The sequence below is a fragment of the Alligator mississippiensis genome, chromosome 5 (assembly GCF_030867095.1).
Source record: "Alligator mississippiensis isolate rAllMis1 chromosome 5, rAllMis1, whole genome shotgun sequence".
Taxonomy (NCBI): domain Eukaryota; kingdom Metazoa; phylum Chordata; order Crocodylia; family Alligatoridae; genus Alligator; species Alligator mississippiensis.
Window position 1 is genome coordinate 40,387,223 of NC_081828.1, and position 16,959 is coordinate 40,404,181.

Genomic DNA, 16,959 nt, shown 5'->3' on the forward strand with positions numbered 1-16,959 from the left:
TGCAGAGATGCTTCTGCCTGAAGGGAGTCTAGAGCCTTGCCCACACCCCCATCCCTGCTTCACTCTAGCCAGTGTCAGTGTCCCCAGCACCAGGTACCCACCTGTGCCTACCCCTTGCCCTGGGTCCCTCCCTCCTCTAGGGCCAGCCCCAGGCCCTGCTTCTTTTTCCCTGGGCCACCCAGTGCCCTGTGACTGTGCCCCTGGCACTGCCACAAGGTGACTTGTTGGCTCTGTACTCTCTGTGACCTTGGGGACAGCTCTGAGAGACCCTGCCTGCTGTCAGGGAGGAGTTTTATGGCAAGGTTAAAGGACCTCTAAGAGATACCCAGGCAGGTGATTCCACAGAGGCAGAAAGGGGCACCTGTGGCATTGTGGGCAACTGCATCCCATCCACAAGGAGGGTTATGGGGGAGGAGAGGGGGGGCAGTGTGCAATGCATTATGGGTAATGTGCCCTGGCCTAGTGTGCAGTACATTGTGGGTAACCCACCTTGGCACCAGGTAGGGTTATGGCTTCAGGAAATTCCTTCTCCCTTCTCCCCAGCACCTTCCTGCTGCTTGCTGCCACGTGAGCTTGTTCCTGGGCCCCCCTGAGCATGTCTGGCTGAATTACAGCCTGTCACTGCTGGCCTGAGCTGGCAGTGAGGGGAAGGAGCATCGCTGACAGCTGTACTTGTCCCTGCCCACGCCACCCCACCCGCCACCGTCATCACTGGGGCTGGCAGCATGAGTTGGACTATTGCTGTGGGGGGAGGGGAGCCAGCTGCCCCCCCAAAACCCTGCTCCACTGGCTGCAGGGTTGCTGGCACTGCTGGCAGCTCTGTGTGGTGCCCCCCTGAAGCAGGGTGGATAGGGATATGTTGGCACCATGATGGAGCCTAGAGCCATGTAGTGTGAGCACCAGGCTGGTCACTGTAGGTAGGTTGGGAGGTCATTGGAGGTGGGGGGGGAAGCGGCAGAGTTCCCATGGTGGGTGGGTGGTATTTGCCTTAGGGCCTATCAGCCTCCACTTCCCCACCCTTCTGGCAGTCTGGCCATCAGTGCATACACACCCTTTGGTCTGTATACTGGTCTCTGGATACCCACCTCTGTCTGGCCATGCACATCCCTCTGCTGATCCATCCATCTGTCTCCACGCACCCGATTCTGCGCGTTCACATGACGCCCATCTCTGCAAGGGCTCACACTCACCCTGTAGCACAGCCAGACTCCATGTCACAGACAATCAGGGCAACATGTGACCAGCCAAATAGCCCACCGGGAATTGAACCCAGGTGTTCTGGCCCTCCTGGTGCTGAGATTCACAGCAAGACAGGTGTGGAGGGGTCCACCTCCTGAGGCAGCTCTGCTTGGGGAGCAACAATGATCTGGGAGCCAGGACACCTGAGTTCCATGCTGGCCCTGGAAAGGCAGCGAGGTGTAGTGAGATAAAGACAGGGGTGCTTGTATCCCAGCTCTGGGTGGATCATGGATCTTGTTAATTAGTGCAGGAGATGCTGGGAGCCAGGACTCCTGGGTCCTTGCTGCTTTGGAGAAGGCAGAAGGGATAGAAGCGGCTAGTAGTGATGCCTTGGGCTGAGCAAGGGAGAGTTAAGAGAGGCTAGGGGTTAATGAAGGGCCTCTTAGCTCCTCCCCTCATATATGTGTGTTTGCACAGCTCTGTGACAGCAAACCTGGCTGTATGGGGTCTTGCACTTGCTTCTCTGTGTAGGCTGAGACCCCTGCCCTGGCCACCCGTGGAGAAGGGGGAGGGGAGGGGCAGGGTTGACAGGGCACCTGTTTCCATGGATAAAAGGATCTCATCATGAGGGACCGCAGAGCTGTTTGGGATGGAGCCCTACAGCTCCCTCCCCCCCAACTCCTTACCCCATTTTCACCAGAGACGTGGGCCCGTGGGCAGCAGGCTGTGTCCCTGCGCTATTCCACAGTAATTAGCACCTGCAGCCTGTAATTTGCTCTGAAGCTGGGGCTGTCAGGGCTGGGGGCTGAGGGGGGTGGGGGTTCAGGCTTTGTTGATTTGTTGATTATTTTTATTTCCAAGTTGCAGCCAGTGGGAGCCTTGCTTCTGCTCAGGGACCTGCAGCAGGGGAGATGGACAAGGCAGTTATGTGGGGTGGGACATTTGCTTTCATGCAGATGGCTGGAGTTTCTGGTGAGGATGGGGACAGTGCTAGAGGAAGAACAGGTGTTGCCTCAGCCCTGAATGGACCCTATTGTTGTGCCTGAGATGGGGACACTCCTGGGATAAGCAGGGCACAGATCCTTCTGCCACTGAGACCTTGCTGTGCTGCGTAGATACCCCTGGGACTAAGAGTGGGACGCTGGCTGGCCTACTAGGAACTGCTCCTGCCACAGAGCAGTCACAGCCCAGGTAGAGGGCAGGAGAGAAACTGAGGCCTAGAGAGAGAAAGACAGGGACCCTTTCCACAGCAAGATGGGGGAAGAGCTGTGAATGCAGGAGCCCTGGCTCCAGGCCCTGTGCTGTAACCACCAGATAACACTGCTTCTCCCTCAGTCATATCAACGCACGACCCCCCAGTTATAACTACAGGTAACGTGTCTCTCTCATGCAGGCATGTGTGCACACACTTCTAGATCATGCTTGTGCAGTCTCACTGAAATGATGTCACCGATGTGTGCGTAAGAGCCCACAGGGTTAATGACAGCGCTGTGAGTGTGTGTGTGTGCCTGCGTAATCACACGCATGGAACTGGAATCTTCTTTGTGGGCACAGAATCTTTGATGTGGAGTCAGGAGTGTGCACCTCACTAGTGCTGGGAGATGAAGGCATGCAGATGTAGATGGACTGATAGGTGCCCTGTAGTACATGCATACCAATGCATGAAGAAACACAATCCTATGTGTATGCATGCACTCAGATGCACTTACATATATTCATGTGTGTACATATGTGCTTGCTATGACACTGGAAACCAACATGCATGTGTTCTTGAACAGGTTGGCCCTGTTTCTCTCCCTCTTGCTGTTGATCTGGCACAATTACACACACGCACACACACTTATGTCCATGTATAGACTGTACATACACATGCCCTTGTACAAATTGGCCCAACTGTACACACATGCATACGTGCCTTGTGCAGACTGACACAGACACCCACAAACATACGTGTATACCTGTGCCCATGTGCAGACACACACACATACACACACACACACACACACACACACACACATGCCCTTGTTCACACACAGAGGCATGGAGATATGCATGCGCGCACACATGCACGCACACACATGCGCACACCCCTGTGCAGACTGACAGTCAGACCCGCACATGTCTTAGTGTCCTGGTGCAGACTGGACACACACACACACACATATGCCCTTGTGCACATTGGCACAAACACACAGTCACACACTTGTGCCTTGTGCAGACTGCTGTGAGCACACTTGCCTGCTGCTGCCCCCTCTTCCCGCCCCCTGCCAATCTCCCTGTGCAGCACTCTCTGTTCGGTCACCGGAGTGTGGATGGCATGGGGAGGAGGGAGGGCTGGCTCTCTGGCAGCCCCCTGGTTGCCATGCCGACGCTGGCACGGAATGAAAAGAGCAGCCTGGCAGCGGGGCTGAGCCAGTGAGAGCCCCATTGATACATGGGGGGCATGCGGCCCTCCCAGCCCCATTGAGATGGGGGCCCTGGGTATGATGCTCCCCAGGCTCCAGAGATTTGCTTGGGGGTGGGGGAAGGGCAGGGACATGATGGGTGGGATACGGTGCCCCTCACTCAGCTCGCAGCCTGGGGATGGAGAAGCTGTGGGGCTGGCCTGGGCACTGATCTGCCTTATGCAGCTGCTTGATCCCTGGCCCTCCCCATGCCTCGCCATGGGATAGAGGGGCAGTCCCCATGATACAGCTGTGATGGGACAAGCCTAGGGGTGGCTTCACATTCCAGGTGAAAGAGATACAGGCCTCTCTGGATATCTGTCCCTTGTACCAGTCCCTTGCTTCCCAGTGTCTGCATCTCTGTGCACAGCTTTCCAGCCACTGCTATCAACCAGTCAGCCCTACACTTGGCTCAATTCCCCCTCCAGCTAGCCAGTCGCAGCACCCTTCTTTTCCTTCAGCCATCCATCTGTCTAGCCAGCCAGCCAGCCAGCCAGCCGGCCCTGCCACCTTCTCTTCCTTACATTCATTCAGCCCTGCACACCCTCCATCCATTCATCCCTCCCTGCCTCCCTTCCCACACACCCTTCTTCATCCAGCCAACCATTCATCCTTCCCCATACACCCTCCCTATCCATCCATCTATCCAGCCAGCCAGCCCCACCCTCTCTCCTCCCTCCCCACCCCCCTCCTCAATGTGCATTCATGAGTACAAAAAGAGGTCTGCACAGATGTGCACACACCTGCAACCCCAGCTAGGCTGGGCTTCACCGTTCCCAGGGTCTCTGCCTGGTGCCTGCTGGCTTGGCAGACGGGGCCCTGGTGCAGACTGCCTGCCTCCTTGTGCTGTGTGCTGGGGAGCAATGCTGGGCCGTGAGTGGGCATGTGGCATTGTACATCCTGTGCATTATGCTACCCTCATGTAGGTGAGGGCCTTGCTGAACTTGTTGTGATGGGGTGCAACTCATTTCTAGGAGGCTCCTCAGCCCTTGTGCGACCCCACTGGGGCTTGAGGAATGGCAGTGCAGTGCCTCTCACTGGACACCTGACCCTGCTCTGCTTGGGATTATTTGATGCCATGTGTTGGCCTGAGCTGGAGCAGTGATAGCCCCCACAGGTGGCCCAGTGCTGGAGGGATGGGGGCAGCACTCCCAGCCACCTGGAGCTGCTACTTGTCCCTTTGCAGTACAGCATCAGAGCAGCCCTGGTCCTGGAGCACTGGATGCAGAGTGAGTGGGGGAGGTTGGGGAAGAAGGGGAGACACAGGTTCCCTACAGGGGATCACAGTCCTGGGCCTGAGCACTTCACAGCTGGGACATAGCAATCCATACAGCACCAGGTTTCAGGGACCTGTGTGGCACCAAGGCTCAGAGACCCAAAGGATACTAGGTAGGAGAGGCCCAGGAAAAGCAGCGCCCCCCCTTTATTTTAACCCACCAATCCCATCTTCTTCTTCCAGAGCTGGGATCCCTGGAGACAGACACTGAGGCTAAGGGAGAGCTGTAGCTATGTGGTTCTCCCTTCTGTGTCCTTTCCTGTCTACTGGGGGCTCCTTCCCCAGTGCTGCCCCAGGGGAGCATTAGCACTCAGCTTTTGGCCCTGGCTATAGGACAGTGAGTGGGGTTTGGCCTGGGCCCTGCAGAGCCTGGTGAGGAGTGACTGGGTCCTTCTGCTCTGCCTCTGCAGCACCAGCAGCTCTGTGTCACAGGCCTGTAGTGCCACCTTCTGCTGGGCTAGTCACACTGCATCAGTGTGCAACCAGTATAGTGCAGCTCCGTGGTCCCATGGTCTTCCCAGGGCAAACTAATGCAGGGGGTCCTGGCACTGGAGGGGGCATTATGGGGAAAGGGTGGGAGTTGACTTGCCACATGTCTGACTGCTTTTATAAGTGGATCACTCTGGGTTGACCATTAACTTTGCCTTCGTGAGGACAGGGCAAAGGTCTCTGGCCCACAAGTCACTGCGGCTGAAGCAGGGGCTGCAACAGGCTCAGGACAGCGTCCTACAGACCCTGGGAATGTTGCACCAACCCTCCTGGGACACGTATGTGTGGCAACTGACCAGCAGAAGTATATGGGGTAGAGAGAGTGGTATATACAAGGAAAGATGGGTAGATTGAGTGTATGAGGATGGATAGATAGATATATAGGCGGCCAGAAACGTATAGGGATAGAGGAAAAGGTATACACAGGGATGGATGGAGAGAGGTGTAGAGAAAGAGAGAAGAAGGTGTACACAAGGAAGGATGCATAGACAGTGCATGGGGTTGGATACATAGACAGGAAGATAGCGCATGGGGATAGCTAGATAGATAGATAGATAGATAGATAGATAGATAGATAGATGCAGTGTTGAAGTGGTGTTATTGTCATGATGGCCCAGGAGATTTACAAAAGGCATTAATTCTTGTGGGTGATCTCTTTTATTGGATCAAGTGTATGGTTTGTATAGACATAGGCAAGTTTTCAAGTATCATGGTAGTCCAATGGCCTGGTCCCCTCTGACCCCTTTTTGCCCCACAGTACTGTGTGTGTATGTGTATGTGTATGTGTATGTGTGTGTGTGTGTTGGGGGGGAGGGGGGGAAATCACCCTCTCTGACCACCCTAGGACAGTATCCCACCTGGCACATAACCCCTACCCCCACAACATTACGTGTTCTTGTGTCTTGGCCCAGACCCAAGTCACCAAGGATGTCCGCAGGGCCAAGGCGGCGCCGTGTCGGGATCGTAGGCTTTGGACACTTAGGTGTGTTGTTCCCCCTGCCCCCCCTGCTTGTTGCTTCCTGGGAGTCTGGGCCCATAGGCCCTGGTGGGGATGAGCTGCTGCTTCCATAGAGGGAGTCCCAATGGCTGGCTGGGGATGAGCTGGACGAACTGATGCAATGTGTGGGAGCTCAGGATGGGGTGAGGGGCAAGCAGATCGGGGTGTTGCCCAGCCCTGGACCTCATGATGGCAGCTGCTGCAAAGGACTCCAAGGGAGTTGCCCGTGGCGTCTGTGATGCTCCCTTTGCCTTCAGGCCAATACTTGGTGCAGAGGCTGCAGGATGATGGCCTCCAGCTCGGCCTGGAACTTGCCTTTGTTTGGAACCGGGACTCACGAAAGCTGCAAGGGCAGGTGCCCTCTATGCTCCAGCTGCTGGACCTGGCTGGGGTGCCCCAGAGGTGAGCCCCCCCCTAATAGGGACCTTCCTTGAACTTCAAGTAGGCCTCAAAAAGCCCCTCTGAAATCTCCATGGAGCCTCCATAAGGACTGATCCCCAGGGGCAGTGGGGGAGAGCAGAGGTGGGTCCCTGGGCTCATGGTATCTAGGCTCAGATGGCCACCCTGAGGCTCACTGGAGCCAGGTGCTGGGGTGGGGCACGAGTGGGTTGTGTCCTGCCAGTGACAGACTTTTCCAAGGAGCGGTGGGAGGGAGTACTGAGCAAGCTCCTGGGGTGCTGCATGAGCACTGGCCTGGCACAGGGAGGGCAAGGATTCCATTGACTCCTACTGTTATACTACCTTGTCCCCACAGGGCTGTAGATCTAGTTATAGAAGTAGCACATCCCTGCATTGCCCAGGAACATGGAGAGGCCTTCCTGGCCCATGCTGACTTCATGGTGAGGTCCTGGCCCAGCCCAGCAGCAGTGACACCATGAGGCTGGTGGGGGGAGGGGGGTACTGCGAGAGGGGATGAAGCCCTGAGGATTCTCTAGGGGCACTGGAGTATTGTGGAGGAGTTGGTTCAGGGGGGCTCCCAGTGCGAATAGGGATGCTATGGAGGTGGGGATGCTATGGGGTGTCTGGCAGGAGGGGGCCTATGGGGAGATAGATGGGTGTTCCCTGGTTACCCTGGGCATTATGCAGTTGCCAAAGGAGTGCCGGGGCAAAGCAGGGTGCCCTGGGGTGTTGTGGGTGGTAAGGGTGTTGCCCTGGGGAATGGAGAGGGCTACAGGAAAAAACAGGGTGCCCCAAAGGGTTGGGGGTGCCCATGGGGCTGTGGCTCTAGGCAACCTCCTACAAATAGTTTTCTCTGCCAGGTAGGCTCCCCTACAGCCCTGGCTGACCATGCCACAGAGACTCGGCTGCGAGAAGCTGCCCGGCGTGGGGGACACACCCTGTATGTGCCCCGGGGGGCACTGTGGGGCGGGGAGGATATCCAGCGCATGGATGACAGGGGCATGCTGCAGGTGGGGGCTGGGGCCTGCCTGGGGGGCATGTGGCCCTGGGTTGGGGAGGAGGGGCTGACTCTGGGCTCAGGGGCAGACGGGGGGGGGGGGGGGGGGGGAACGGGACTGTGCACCTCAGGGCTGGGTGGGGGTTTTGGGGTGCTCTCTGCCCTGCTGGGAATTAGGGGGCTGTCTCTGTTGCTTGGGGCTAAGCAGGGTTTGGGGAGGACTCTGTGAGGCGAAGGCTGCATCTCCTCCAGGTCTGACCCTGCTGTCGCTTTCCAGGGCCTCAAGGTGACAATGCTGAAGCACCCTGACAGCTTCCGGCTGCAGGGGGAGCTGCAGGTGCGGCTGCAGGGGGCACAGGCCATGCGGACTGTGTTGTACCAGGGTCCTGTGCGGGAGCTCTGCCCTCTGGCCCCCAACAATGTCAACACCATGGCAGCTGCCTGCATGGCTGCTCCCAGCCTGGGCTTCGACCAGGTGCAGGGCTGCCTCATTGCTGACCCCAGGTGAGTTCGGCTTCTGCCCAGCTCCCTGGAGCCTCCGACATTGCCCTGCACCCCAAGGGCCTCAGTGGTCTGCGCTCCCCTGGATCTTCCTAGCACCCTGTACCCCCACTCCACAGCAACCTCCTGCCACTGCCTTGCACCACCAGACTCCAGCTGTCTGTGCCCTCCCCTGGATCCCCTAGTACTGCTTTTCACACCCCAGACCCCTTGGCACTGCTCCGTACCCACAGAAGCTCCCAGCTGCCCCAACTCCCTTCCAAGCACTTCTTGGCACACCTGGGTTCCTGCATCCCTGAGACCCTCCAGCCAGTCCTGAATCCCTAATACCATCTTGCACTTCTGGGTTTCTCAACACTACCCTGAACACTCTCCACCCTTGTGCATCAGCCCCCCTCACTGTGCCCCTATTGCCTTCCCTGCCCCTGCAGCCTCCCAGACTGTCATGTGGTGGAGGTAGAAGTGACAGGCCTGACCAGTGGGCCAGGGGACCAGGCCTTCACTGTCACCAGCAGTCGGAGGAATCCGGCTTTCCCTGGAGCTGTCACAGGGAGTGCTACTTTTGTTGCCTTCTGGAGCAGCCTGCTGGGTAAGCCGATCTCATCCCTCCTGGATGAAGGAGAATCCTGTGATAATCTAGTGTTTGGCCAGCCCTGGGAGCTGCAGGCACAGCTCATGCTGGGGACCATCAGTGTTTGGGGGTGGGGGCCTGGGCTAGGTGCCTTCCTGGAGCAATTGAGGGGTGGGGATAATTCAGAGCCTTAAGTCTTTCTTGTGGGAAGTAGTCCCAGCATTCCCCGGACAGGGTTGGGAGCCCTGAACCCTGAAGACCAGCTTCTATGACCACTCTTCCTTATTTCCCTTACAGCCTGCCAGGGCCATGGAGGATGTATTCACTTGTGCTGATATGGTCAGAACCAAAAGCATCACAGACTAAGGGATCTGGGCCAAGCCATGAGGGCTGGGGGCAGGTGTGGGGTGCCATCATATGAAGGAAACATTAAAGATGCCAACAGCGCAGTAAGGCCCAAGGGTGTGTGTGACTTCAAAGCTAGGGGAGAAAGAGACTGTGGTCTCCAGTGCCTTCACCAGCCTGGTGTGACTAGCTGTCCCAGCCCCGAGGGTGCGGAGAAAGATGCTCTCTGGGAATGGAGGGCGGGGGCGGGACCTAAGGCTCCTGGGTCCTATCTCCGCAGCTGAGCAGGCGGGTCCATGGACCGCTATGGGAACGGGGTACTGGCCCCACAGTGGGACGGGGCATGGCAGGGCGGGCCCTGGTGCATGCTGGGTTTGGGGGGGGGGGGTGGGCTGCTGGGCACCGGTGCATGCTGGGTTGGGGGGGGTGCAGTGCATGGGGGGCGGGGCTGGCTCGCATCTGCACAGGAAATTGTCGGGGGGAGGGAGAGGAGTAGGGGCTTCCAGTGCAACCTGGGAGATTTATTTCATGCAGTCCCTCGCTTTGCATTTTGGGAGCGGTGGTCCTCCCTGGCCCTGATGCATGCTGGGAATGTGGGGGAAACTACGGTGCGCAGTGCATGCTGGGAGCCCCGGGGCCCTGCCCCGGGGCCCGTAGCACGATGGGAGTAGAGGTGCAGGAGGCCTGCTGAAGGACCTGGCCGCAGGGCATGCTGGGGGCCATAGCACGTGGCCTCAGGGCATCCTGGGAGCCGCAATCTCCCGCACCCCGCTCTTCCCGCAGTGCATGCTGGGAGATGTAATCCCGTGAGGCTGTCTCGCCCCAGTGCACGCTGGGAGATACAGCCCTTAGGACGTCGCCCCGCCCCGTGCATGCTGGGAAATGTAGTCTCTGGGGTGGCTCCGCCCCGGTGTATGCTGGGAGCTGTAGTCCCACTCGCTTGCTCCTTCCACTCCTGTGTCCAGTCCGGCAGCTGCAGCGGGCGCTGGCATGCAGGCTGACCCCCACCAGGGCGGGGCCCCCAGGGTAGGGGCGTCCGGGGGGACATCCTGCGCGGTGTGTGGCCCAACGGTGGGGATGATGCCCCTTGCACTAGTGGGGGATTGGTAGCCCCCTGGGTGGGGGCGATGGGGCATGGCAGAGGTTGTGGGGGCCCCTGCCTGTATCCACCTTTGTGTCTCTTCCCACTCCCCCTCGCTCCCGCAGGGCTCAGGGCAGCAGTGAGGCCCCCCAGGACTGGGCAATGTCGGAGGGGCCAGCACCTGCTGCAGCTGAGGGGCTCTACCATGAGCGCCAGCGCTTGGAGCTCTGCGCCGTCCACGCCCTCAACAACGTCCTGCAGCAGCGGCGCTTCACCCAGGAGGCAGCCGATGAAATCTGCAAGAGGTCCCTGTGGTGGGGGGGCACCCATCAAGTGCAGAGGCAGGGGCCCTGCCTTGCCCTGTGCTGGGCACCAGCAGCACTGAATGGTGCCCCCTGACCTGCCCTGTCCAGCCCAGCAGGGCTAGCCTGATCCTGAGGGGAGGGCAGGGGTTAAGGGGGCATCATGGAGCCTAAAGTCAGGGCAGCCTCTAGCTTGGGGTGTCTGGGCCTCTGGGTGCTGGAGGCTGTAGGGAAGAGGGGCAAGGAAAGGATCTAGCTGGACAGGCCCAGCCTTGATGCTCTTCCATTCTGTTTCTGGGAAAGACGGGCTTAAACCCCCAATGGATCAGCCTGGCAGGAGTTACAGGCCCTGCTTGATGGGTAGCTTGGCCAATGATTTGGCTTGTAGACCTAAGGGGCTGGAGGCTGCAGGTGGGAGAGGAACAGTAGGGGAAAAAAGGGTCAAACCCAATTAACTTTCGCTTTTAGCTTCCGCTGTCTGACCCTGTGTGACACAGGACTGGATAGGATGGGCCTAGGGCAGGGGTGGGCAAAATGCAGCCCGGGGACCGGATGCAGCCTGCCAGGCCATTCTACCCGGCCCGCAGGGCCCCTAAAAAATTTTGAAAATTACTATTGATCTGCCCTGGGCTGCCTGTCATGCAGCCCTTGATGGCTTGCCAAAACTCAGTAAGTGGCCCTCTGCCCAAAATAATTGCCCGCCCCTGGCCTGAGGTCTAACCCAGCAGTTGTCCGTTCTTATATTCTTATGTTCTTAATATTGCTTCTCCTTTGTTCCAGTTTTGCTCCCAAAGAGCACCTTGCTGTGCTGGCAGCCAGCCCCCCCACAGGGTCCCTGTGCTGGGCACTGCCAGATGCACACAGCACCCTGCTTTTCTCTGTTCTGTGTGCTGCTCTCCCCTCCCAATGCCTCATTATCTCCTGCACCAAGGGGTGCTGACTCCATGCTGCTCCTCTTGCTGTCTCACCATGGTTCAAGCCCCACCCCCTCTCCCTCCCTCCTGCATCAGCCACACATAGCATCCTGCTCGCTGTCTGGCCCACTAACCCCTTCCACTGCCCTCCCTTATGTCAGGGTCTGTCAGTGCCCATCTCCCCATCCTGAGCATATCACTGAGACTCTCCTGTCTTCTAGGCTGGCTCCTGATGCCCGGATGAACCCACACCGCAGCTTCCTGGGCACAGGAAACTATGATGTCAATGTCATCATGGCGGCACTCCACAGCCTGGATTTTGCTGCTGTCTGGTGGGACAAGCGCAAGTGAGGGCAGGCCTGGGAGGAGGGCAGGAGGGATAGGGCTGCCTGGTGGAGGGTTCTTTAGGCATTGAGGAGGGAAGGGGTATTGGAAGACAGGGGTTCTGGGCTGCAGAGAAGGGAGGGCTGCTATATGGAGAGGTGGCTGAAGTGTCAGGCGGGAGGCTGCTGCTCTGACTTGGCTATGGCCAGGAGTGCAGGGGTTTGGAGACTGGTGGGGCTGGGGATGAGGCGGTTTCTGGGGTATGGCTGCCCCTGACTGAGTGTGGTCCAGATGCCCCTTTCTGGCTGGGCCCAGCTATGTGCAGCTGTGGTGGAAGCTGGGCCAGGGCAGGGGTAGTGGTACCCTGTAAATGCTGGAGGGAGAGGGGGCTGGGGGGCTGAGTAGGAGGGTGCTTGAAGTGCCCAGTGCCTTCTGTCATCCAGGTGGAGTACCTGGATTCCCCACCCCCACCCTGCAGCCAGAGGAGCCCAGTCCATCCCAGCTGGCTCTTGGGCCTGATGTAACTCTGCTCTGGCAGGTTCTTGGAACAGCTGGTGCTGAGCCAGATTCTGGGCTTCATCATTAACGTCCCATCCAATGTGTCCCTGGGTTTCATGTCACTACCTCTGCGCCGTAAGCACTGGATTGCTGTGCGCCAGGTGAACGGCACCTACTACAACCTGGACTCCAAGCTGAAGGCCCCGGCCTGTATCGGTGGGGAGGGTGAGCTCAGGTGCGGGTTCTGGGCAAGGGGCACTAGGGATCTGGGGGGGAGAAGATGGGGGGCCAGGACACAAGGTGTCAGGGTATGGGGGAGCTACAGCAAAGGGTACCAGTGGGTCAAGAGGGCTAGAATAAGAGTAGGGGTCCTGAGGGCAGGGCAGAGAATGCTGGGATACAGGGTTCTAGTAGGGACAGGGCAGTGAGAACTTGGATTTTGGGGGATCATATGAAGCTGGATTGTGGGGGCTGGTGAGGTGGGGGGTGATGGGAAGCTGAAGGGGATGGGTGTGGGCTTAGGGTGCAGGGAGTGTGGGGGCTAGGGGCCAGTTGGGCATAAAGATAAGGGTATGATCAGGGCATGAGGGGATCTCAGGTCCAGGGGGTGGGGGCCAAGGGAGATGAGTAGGGCAGGAGGGATGGGACTGCCTGGTGGAGGGTTCCTCAGGCATGGGGGAGTGGAGGGGTGTTGGAAGACAGGGAGCCCTAGGCTGCAAGGAAACAAGGGCTGCTGCATGGGGAAGTGGCTGAGGTGTCAGGCAGGAGGCTGTTGCTCTGACCCTTTGCTCCTTGCATGTTCTTCCCCCAGGGCCTTCCTACAGGATGTTGTGTCCCAGAGCCCTTGTGAGGTCCTGCTGGTTGTGCCGCGGGCTGTGGAGGAGGCTGGCAGCTGGCTGAGCCCAGAGTGACCCGCACGGATGGGTGCAAAGGACCTGATTTTCTGTGGGTGTCCCAGTCCTGGGGCCTGGAGCTGCATGTGGGGCTGGACTTGTTCCACCCCTGGAGCAGGCACCTGATGCCACCTCCCTTCCAAAGTTGCCACTGACCCTGCCTTGGCCCAGATGCCTGAGGGGCTAAATGGCTGCAGGGTTCTTGCTCTCACTGTGCTGTGCACCAGAAGTCCTCAACCCCCATGCCCTGGGGCGGGAGGGGTGCAGTGGGGTCCAGACTCTTCTTGTCTTCCCTGGTGCCTGTGGGATGGCCTGACCCATCTCTGCCACAAGTGATTGTCAGGTTTAGAATAAACGATGCGATACTGAATTTTCTGTCTCTGGTTGTTATGGGTTGGGGGTGTCCGATTGGTGTCTGAGGGGGCATGTGGATGGGGTGGCCTTTTTGGGGAGATGTGGGTATAGTCTGGGGGGGTTGAGGAGGAGGGAGTAAGGTGGGGGCAGTGCCCAGTGGATTGCTGTTTGGGCTGGCTCAGCCCTAGACTTCCCTCCATACCCTCTGTGGTGGGCCCTTAGGGTTGGCTAGGAAGATCTGCAAGTGTTGGGGTGGGCATTAGCTGTGGGTAGTGCAGTGGGTTTGGGGTTGGGGGACCTATCTTTTATGAGCCAGCCATGCCTGTTTGATATGACTTCACCAGGCAGTGCAGTGCACAGGGTGGGCATTACAACTGCACAATGGGGTTGTGGGTCTTTGTGACCTCTCCCAGGCCTGTGATCCCAGACCTATCCCACACCTAGCTTCTGGGGGTTGCAGGCTGGTCCCCCCCATAGCCATTCTCTGTTTGCTGTACCCACTGGGGAAGGAATGGGGATAACAGGTCTGTACTGGGGGCTGCTGGACAGCAGAGGGGCCTGGGGAGGGCATGTAAGTATGTGTGTGCCTGGTGGATTTGCTCAACACAAGGTTTGTGTGTGTACATGGACACTGGAGTATGCAGAACTATACAGCGTGGGTGTGTGCACTGAGTGCAGTTAGGTGTGACTGGGCACTACATATATGTATGCTAGTGGTTCTCAATGCAATCGAGGCACTGCTCAGAAAATCCTAGCTCTTTGCTTTTGCTTATTTCTTGAACATGGAAAAATAACAGAGCAGTTCTCTTGCAGAGAGCTTAGAGAGGCCACGGCAGATCAGAATGTCTTTGACACTAGGGATTCTTGTTTGGAATCTCTGGGTTTATCTTGTGAATCACGTGGGTGTTGGCACCTTCAGCTGGTGCCCATCCTCAATGCTTGAAGTTCTTAGAGTCTCGGCCGGGAAGAGCCGACCAAGGGAAACGCTGGTTAATTAAGCGAACGTCAGGCGGGCTGGTGGATGGAGAGGCGAGACAGCGTATTGGTTGCAAAATAATTTTTTACTTAAGCCGCTGGTGGCCGCAACGCAGGCTGTAAAGGCTGCTTACGTAGTTGCAACGAGTTGCTCCAACTGGCGAGAACCCGAGCCAGTGAGTCCACAGATGAACTGGGCATGCAGGGGAAGGGTAAGTCGGGGATAAGCGCTTGGCGACAGGGAGAAAAATCGGTAGTTGATCAGGCTACTGATTCGCTCTGCCACTAGTCAGGAATTCTTTTAAGTCACTTTGCAGCGTGCTCAAAGTTCTCCAACTTGGGCGGAAGTCGCGCGGATTTTTATACGGCTAGCGAGCCAATTACTAGCCTTTAAGTAGGAATAATTTAGAATCAGCCAATAATGGGGTGTGAATTTACATACAAATGGCGGGAACCTTTTTGCACTGGGGTTTCCTCTCTGCAGCAGAAAATTCCACCGTGCAAAGAAGCTGTAGTGTGGCGGGAAAATTCCACTGTGCCGAGGCACTAAAAATCATCTGGTTATGACACTTAGCAATAGCAAACCCTGCATGGCCACCGCAACCACAGACTCTTTCCACACTGAGCCAGCCTGAACAGCAGCCCGGTGGGCCCTGCTCCCACCTCCCTTCCTCCTTAAACCTCCCCAGGCTATGTGCACATCTCCCCACCAAGCATCCTGGTTGAGAATCACTGGTGTATGCATACTGAATACAGGTGTACAGGTGAATATTGTGTATATGCTTTGATGGGTCTGTGTGCTGAAGGAGGAGGTACCTGGGGACAGTATGGGGTGAGATGTGTAGGTGTGTCCCCTATGAAAAGGTATGTGTGGTGGTGTCTTTAGGGTTTGTTTGTTTTTTTAAATATAATGTATTTCATGTTCCAGGCCAAATGAGCCAAATCAGTCCAAATCATATCGAGTGAGCAGAACTCAATTGTTCCAAAAATCATAGTGATTGAGCAGGCAGAACTCAATTGTTCTAAACACTATATATGGCACTACAATCAGGGAGCATCCTCCATCCCAGGCCTATCACCCTGGGAATTCAGATACTGTACTCCTAAATTCATTGGCAGGCATCCCACGTGCAGGCCCAAGCTCAGATGTCTTGGGGTTTGGATGCTGCCAGATACTGCAGGTAAGCATCCTTCATTCCAGACTCTTTAGTTTGGGACTTCAGACACTCCCTACACTCAGTCTTACCCCACAAGAGGTGTTTAGGGTTTATGTAGATCTACTTGTGATGTGTGTGTAATGTAGGGCTGTGCTAGGCTTCGGACCATGCTTCGGATCCGGAGAAGCTTCAGACACTTTGGCGTCTGAAGCAGCATGTCCGGATCAAAGCGCTGGCTTCTTTAGGCTTCCCTTTTCTTTTGGAGCTTCCAAACCACTTCGGAAAAGCTTTGGAGCAGCTTCAGAGATCCGGGCATAGGGTATAATGGGGAATCAATTAAATATCTATAACTTTGTTGTTCTTTGTCCAATTTGGATGAAACTTGCAGGGGTGGTAGCCACTGCTGAGAACATGAAGCTTGCCAAGTTTCAAGAAGATCGGTCAGTGCACGGGTTCAGAGCAAACTGCAACCCAAATTCTTGAAAGCAAAACTCATGTCATGTGTACGTGTTACACCACAGGGGGGTGAAAACTGCAGGGATGGTAGCCCCTGGTGAGGCCACGAAGCCTGTCAAGTTTAAAGGTGATAGGTGCAGGGGTTTGGGGGGAACTGCACCTCAAGCTGCGGACAAGCAAAACTGGTGACATGGGTGACACTGTGTTGTTAAGGTGCTGCAGGGATGGTAGCCCCTGCTGTGGCCATGATGCCTGCTAGCTGTCGAGGAGATCAGTGCAGGGCTTCTGGGTTCTGGGGCCCTGCACCCCTAGCTGCTGACTGGCAAAACTCATGACATGGGTGCTTGTGCAACTGACTGTCTCTGTCTTGGGGCAGTTGATTGTCTGTATTGATTCTTTTCTCTCCTTAGTCTGTGGTTTTGAAGGTATTAATCATTTTTTCACCCCCCTGTGGTGTAACACGTACACATGACATGAGTTTTGCTTTCAAGAATTTGGGTTGCAGTTTGCTCTGAACCCCTGCACTGACCGATCTTCTTGAAACTTGGCAAGCTTCATGTTCTCAGCAGTGGCTACCACCCCTGCAAGTTTCATCCAAATTGGACAAAGAACAACAAAGTTATAGATATTTAATTGATTCCCCATTATACCCTATGCCCGGATCTCTGAAGCTGCTCCAAAGCTTTTCCGAAGTGGTTTGGAAGCTCCAAAAGAAAAGGGAAGCCTAAAGAAGCCAGCGCTTTGATCCGGACATGCTGCTTCAGACGCCAAAGTGTCTGAAGCTTCTCCGGATCCGAAGCATGGTCC

General features: G+C 56.7%; 2 protein-coding genes across 5 annotated transcripts; both read left to right on the forward strand.

Moving 5' to 3' along the window:
- The first annotated feature begins 5,557 nt into the window (after nt 1-5,557).
- Nucleotides 5,558-9,302, forward strand: ASPDH (aspartate dehydrogenase domain containing). The gene is made up of 8 exons (XM_014605152.3): nt 5,558-5,666; nt 6,300-6,370; nt 6,643-6,787; nt 7,140-7,224; nt 7,645-7,794; nt 8,059-8,285; nt 8,714-8,871; nt 9,151-9,302. The coding sequence occupies exons 1-8, from the start codon at nt 5,641-5,643 to the stop codon at nt 9,186-9,188; spliced, it is 900 nt and encodes a 299-aa protein (XP_014460638.1). The 5' UTR covers nt 5,558-5,640; the 3' UTR covers nt 9,189-9,302.
- An 806-nt stretch (nt 9,303-10,108) lies between these two features.
- Nucleotides 10,109-13,580, forward strand: JOSD2 (Josephin domain containing 2). 4 transcript variants are annotated; one of them, XM_006268834.4, is made up of 5 exons: nt 10,109-10,224; nt 10,405-10,584; nt 11,717-11,842; nt 12,358-12,552; nt 13,129-13,580. In XM_006268834.4, the coding sequence occupies exons 2-5, from the start codon at nt 10,442-10,444 to the stop codon at nt 13,226-13,228; spliced, it is 564 nt and encodes a 187-aa protein (XP_006268896.1). In that variant the 5' UTR covers nt 10,109-10,224; nt 10,405-10,441; the 3' UTR covers nt 13,229-13,580. The 4 variants fall into 4 exon arrangements, with proteins under 4 accessions (XP_006268896.1, XP_019342114.1, XP_059584221.1 ...); XM_019486569.2 differs by lacking the exons at nt 10,109-10,224; nt 10,405-10,584 and having other exon boundaries at nt 10,595-11,827; XM_059728238.1 differs by lacking the exons at nt 10,109-10,224; nt 10,405-10,584 and having other exon boundaries at nt 10,595-11,842; nt 12,358-12,478; nt 13,129-13,216.
- Nucleotides 13,581-16,959: the final 3,379 nt, after the last annotated feature.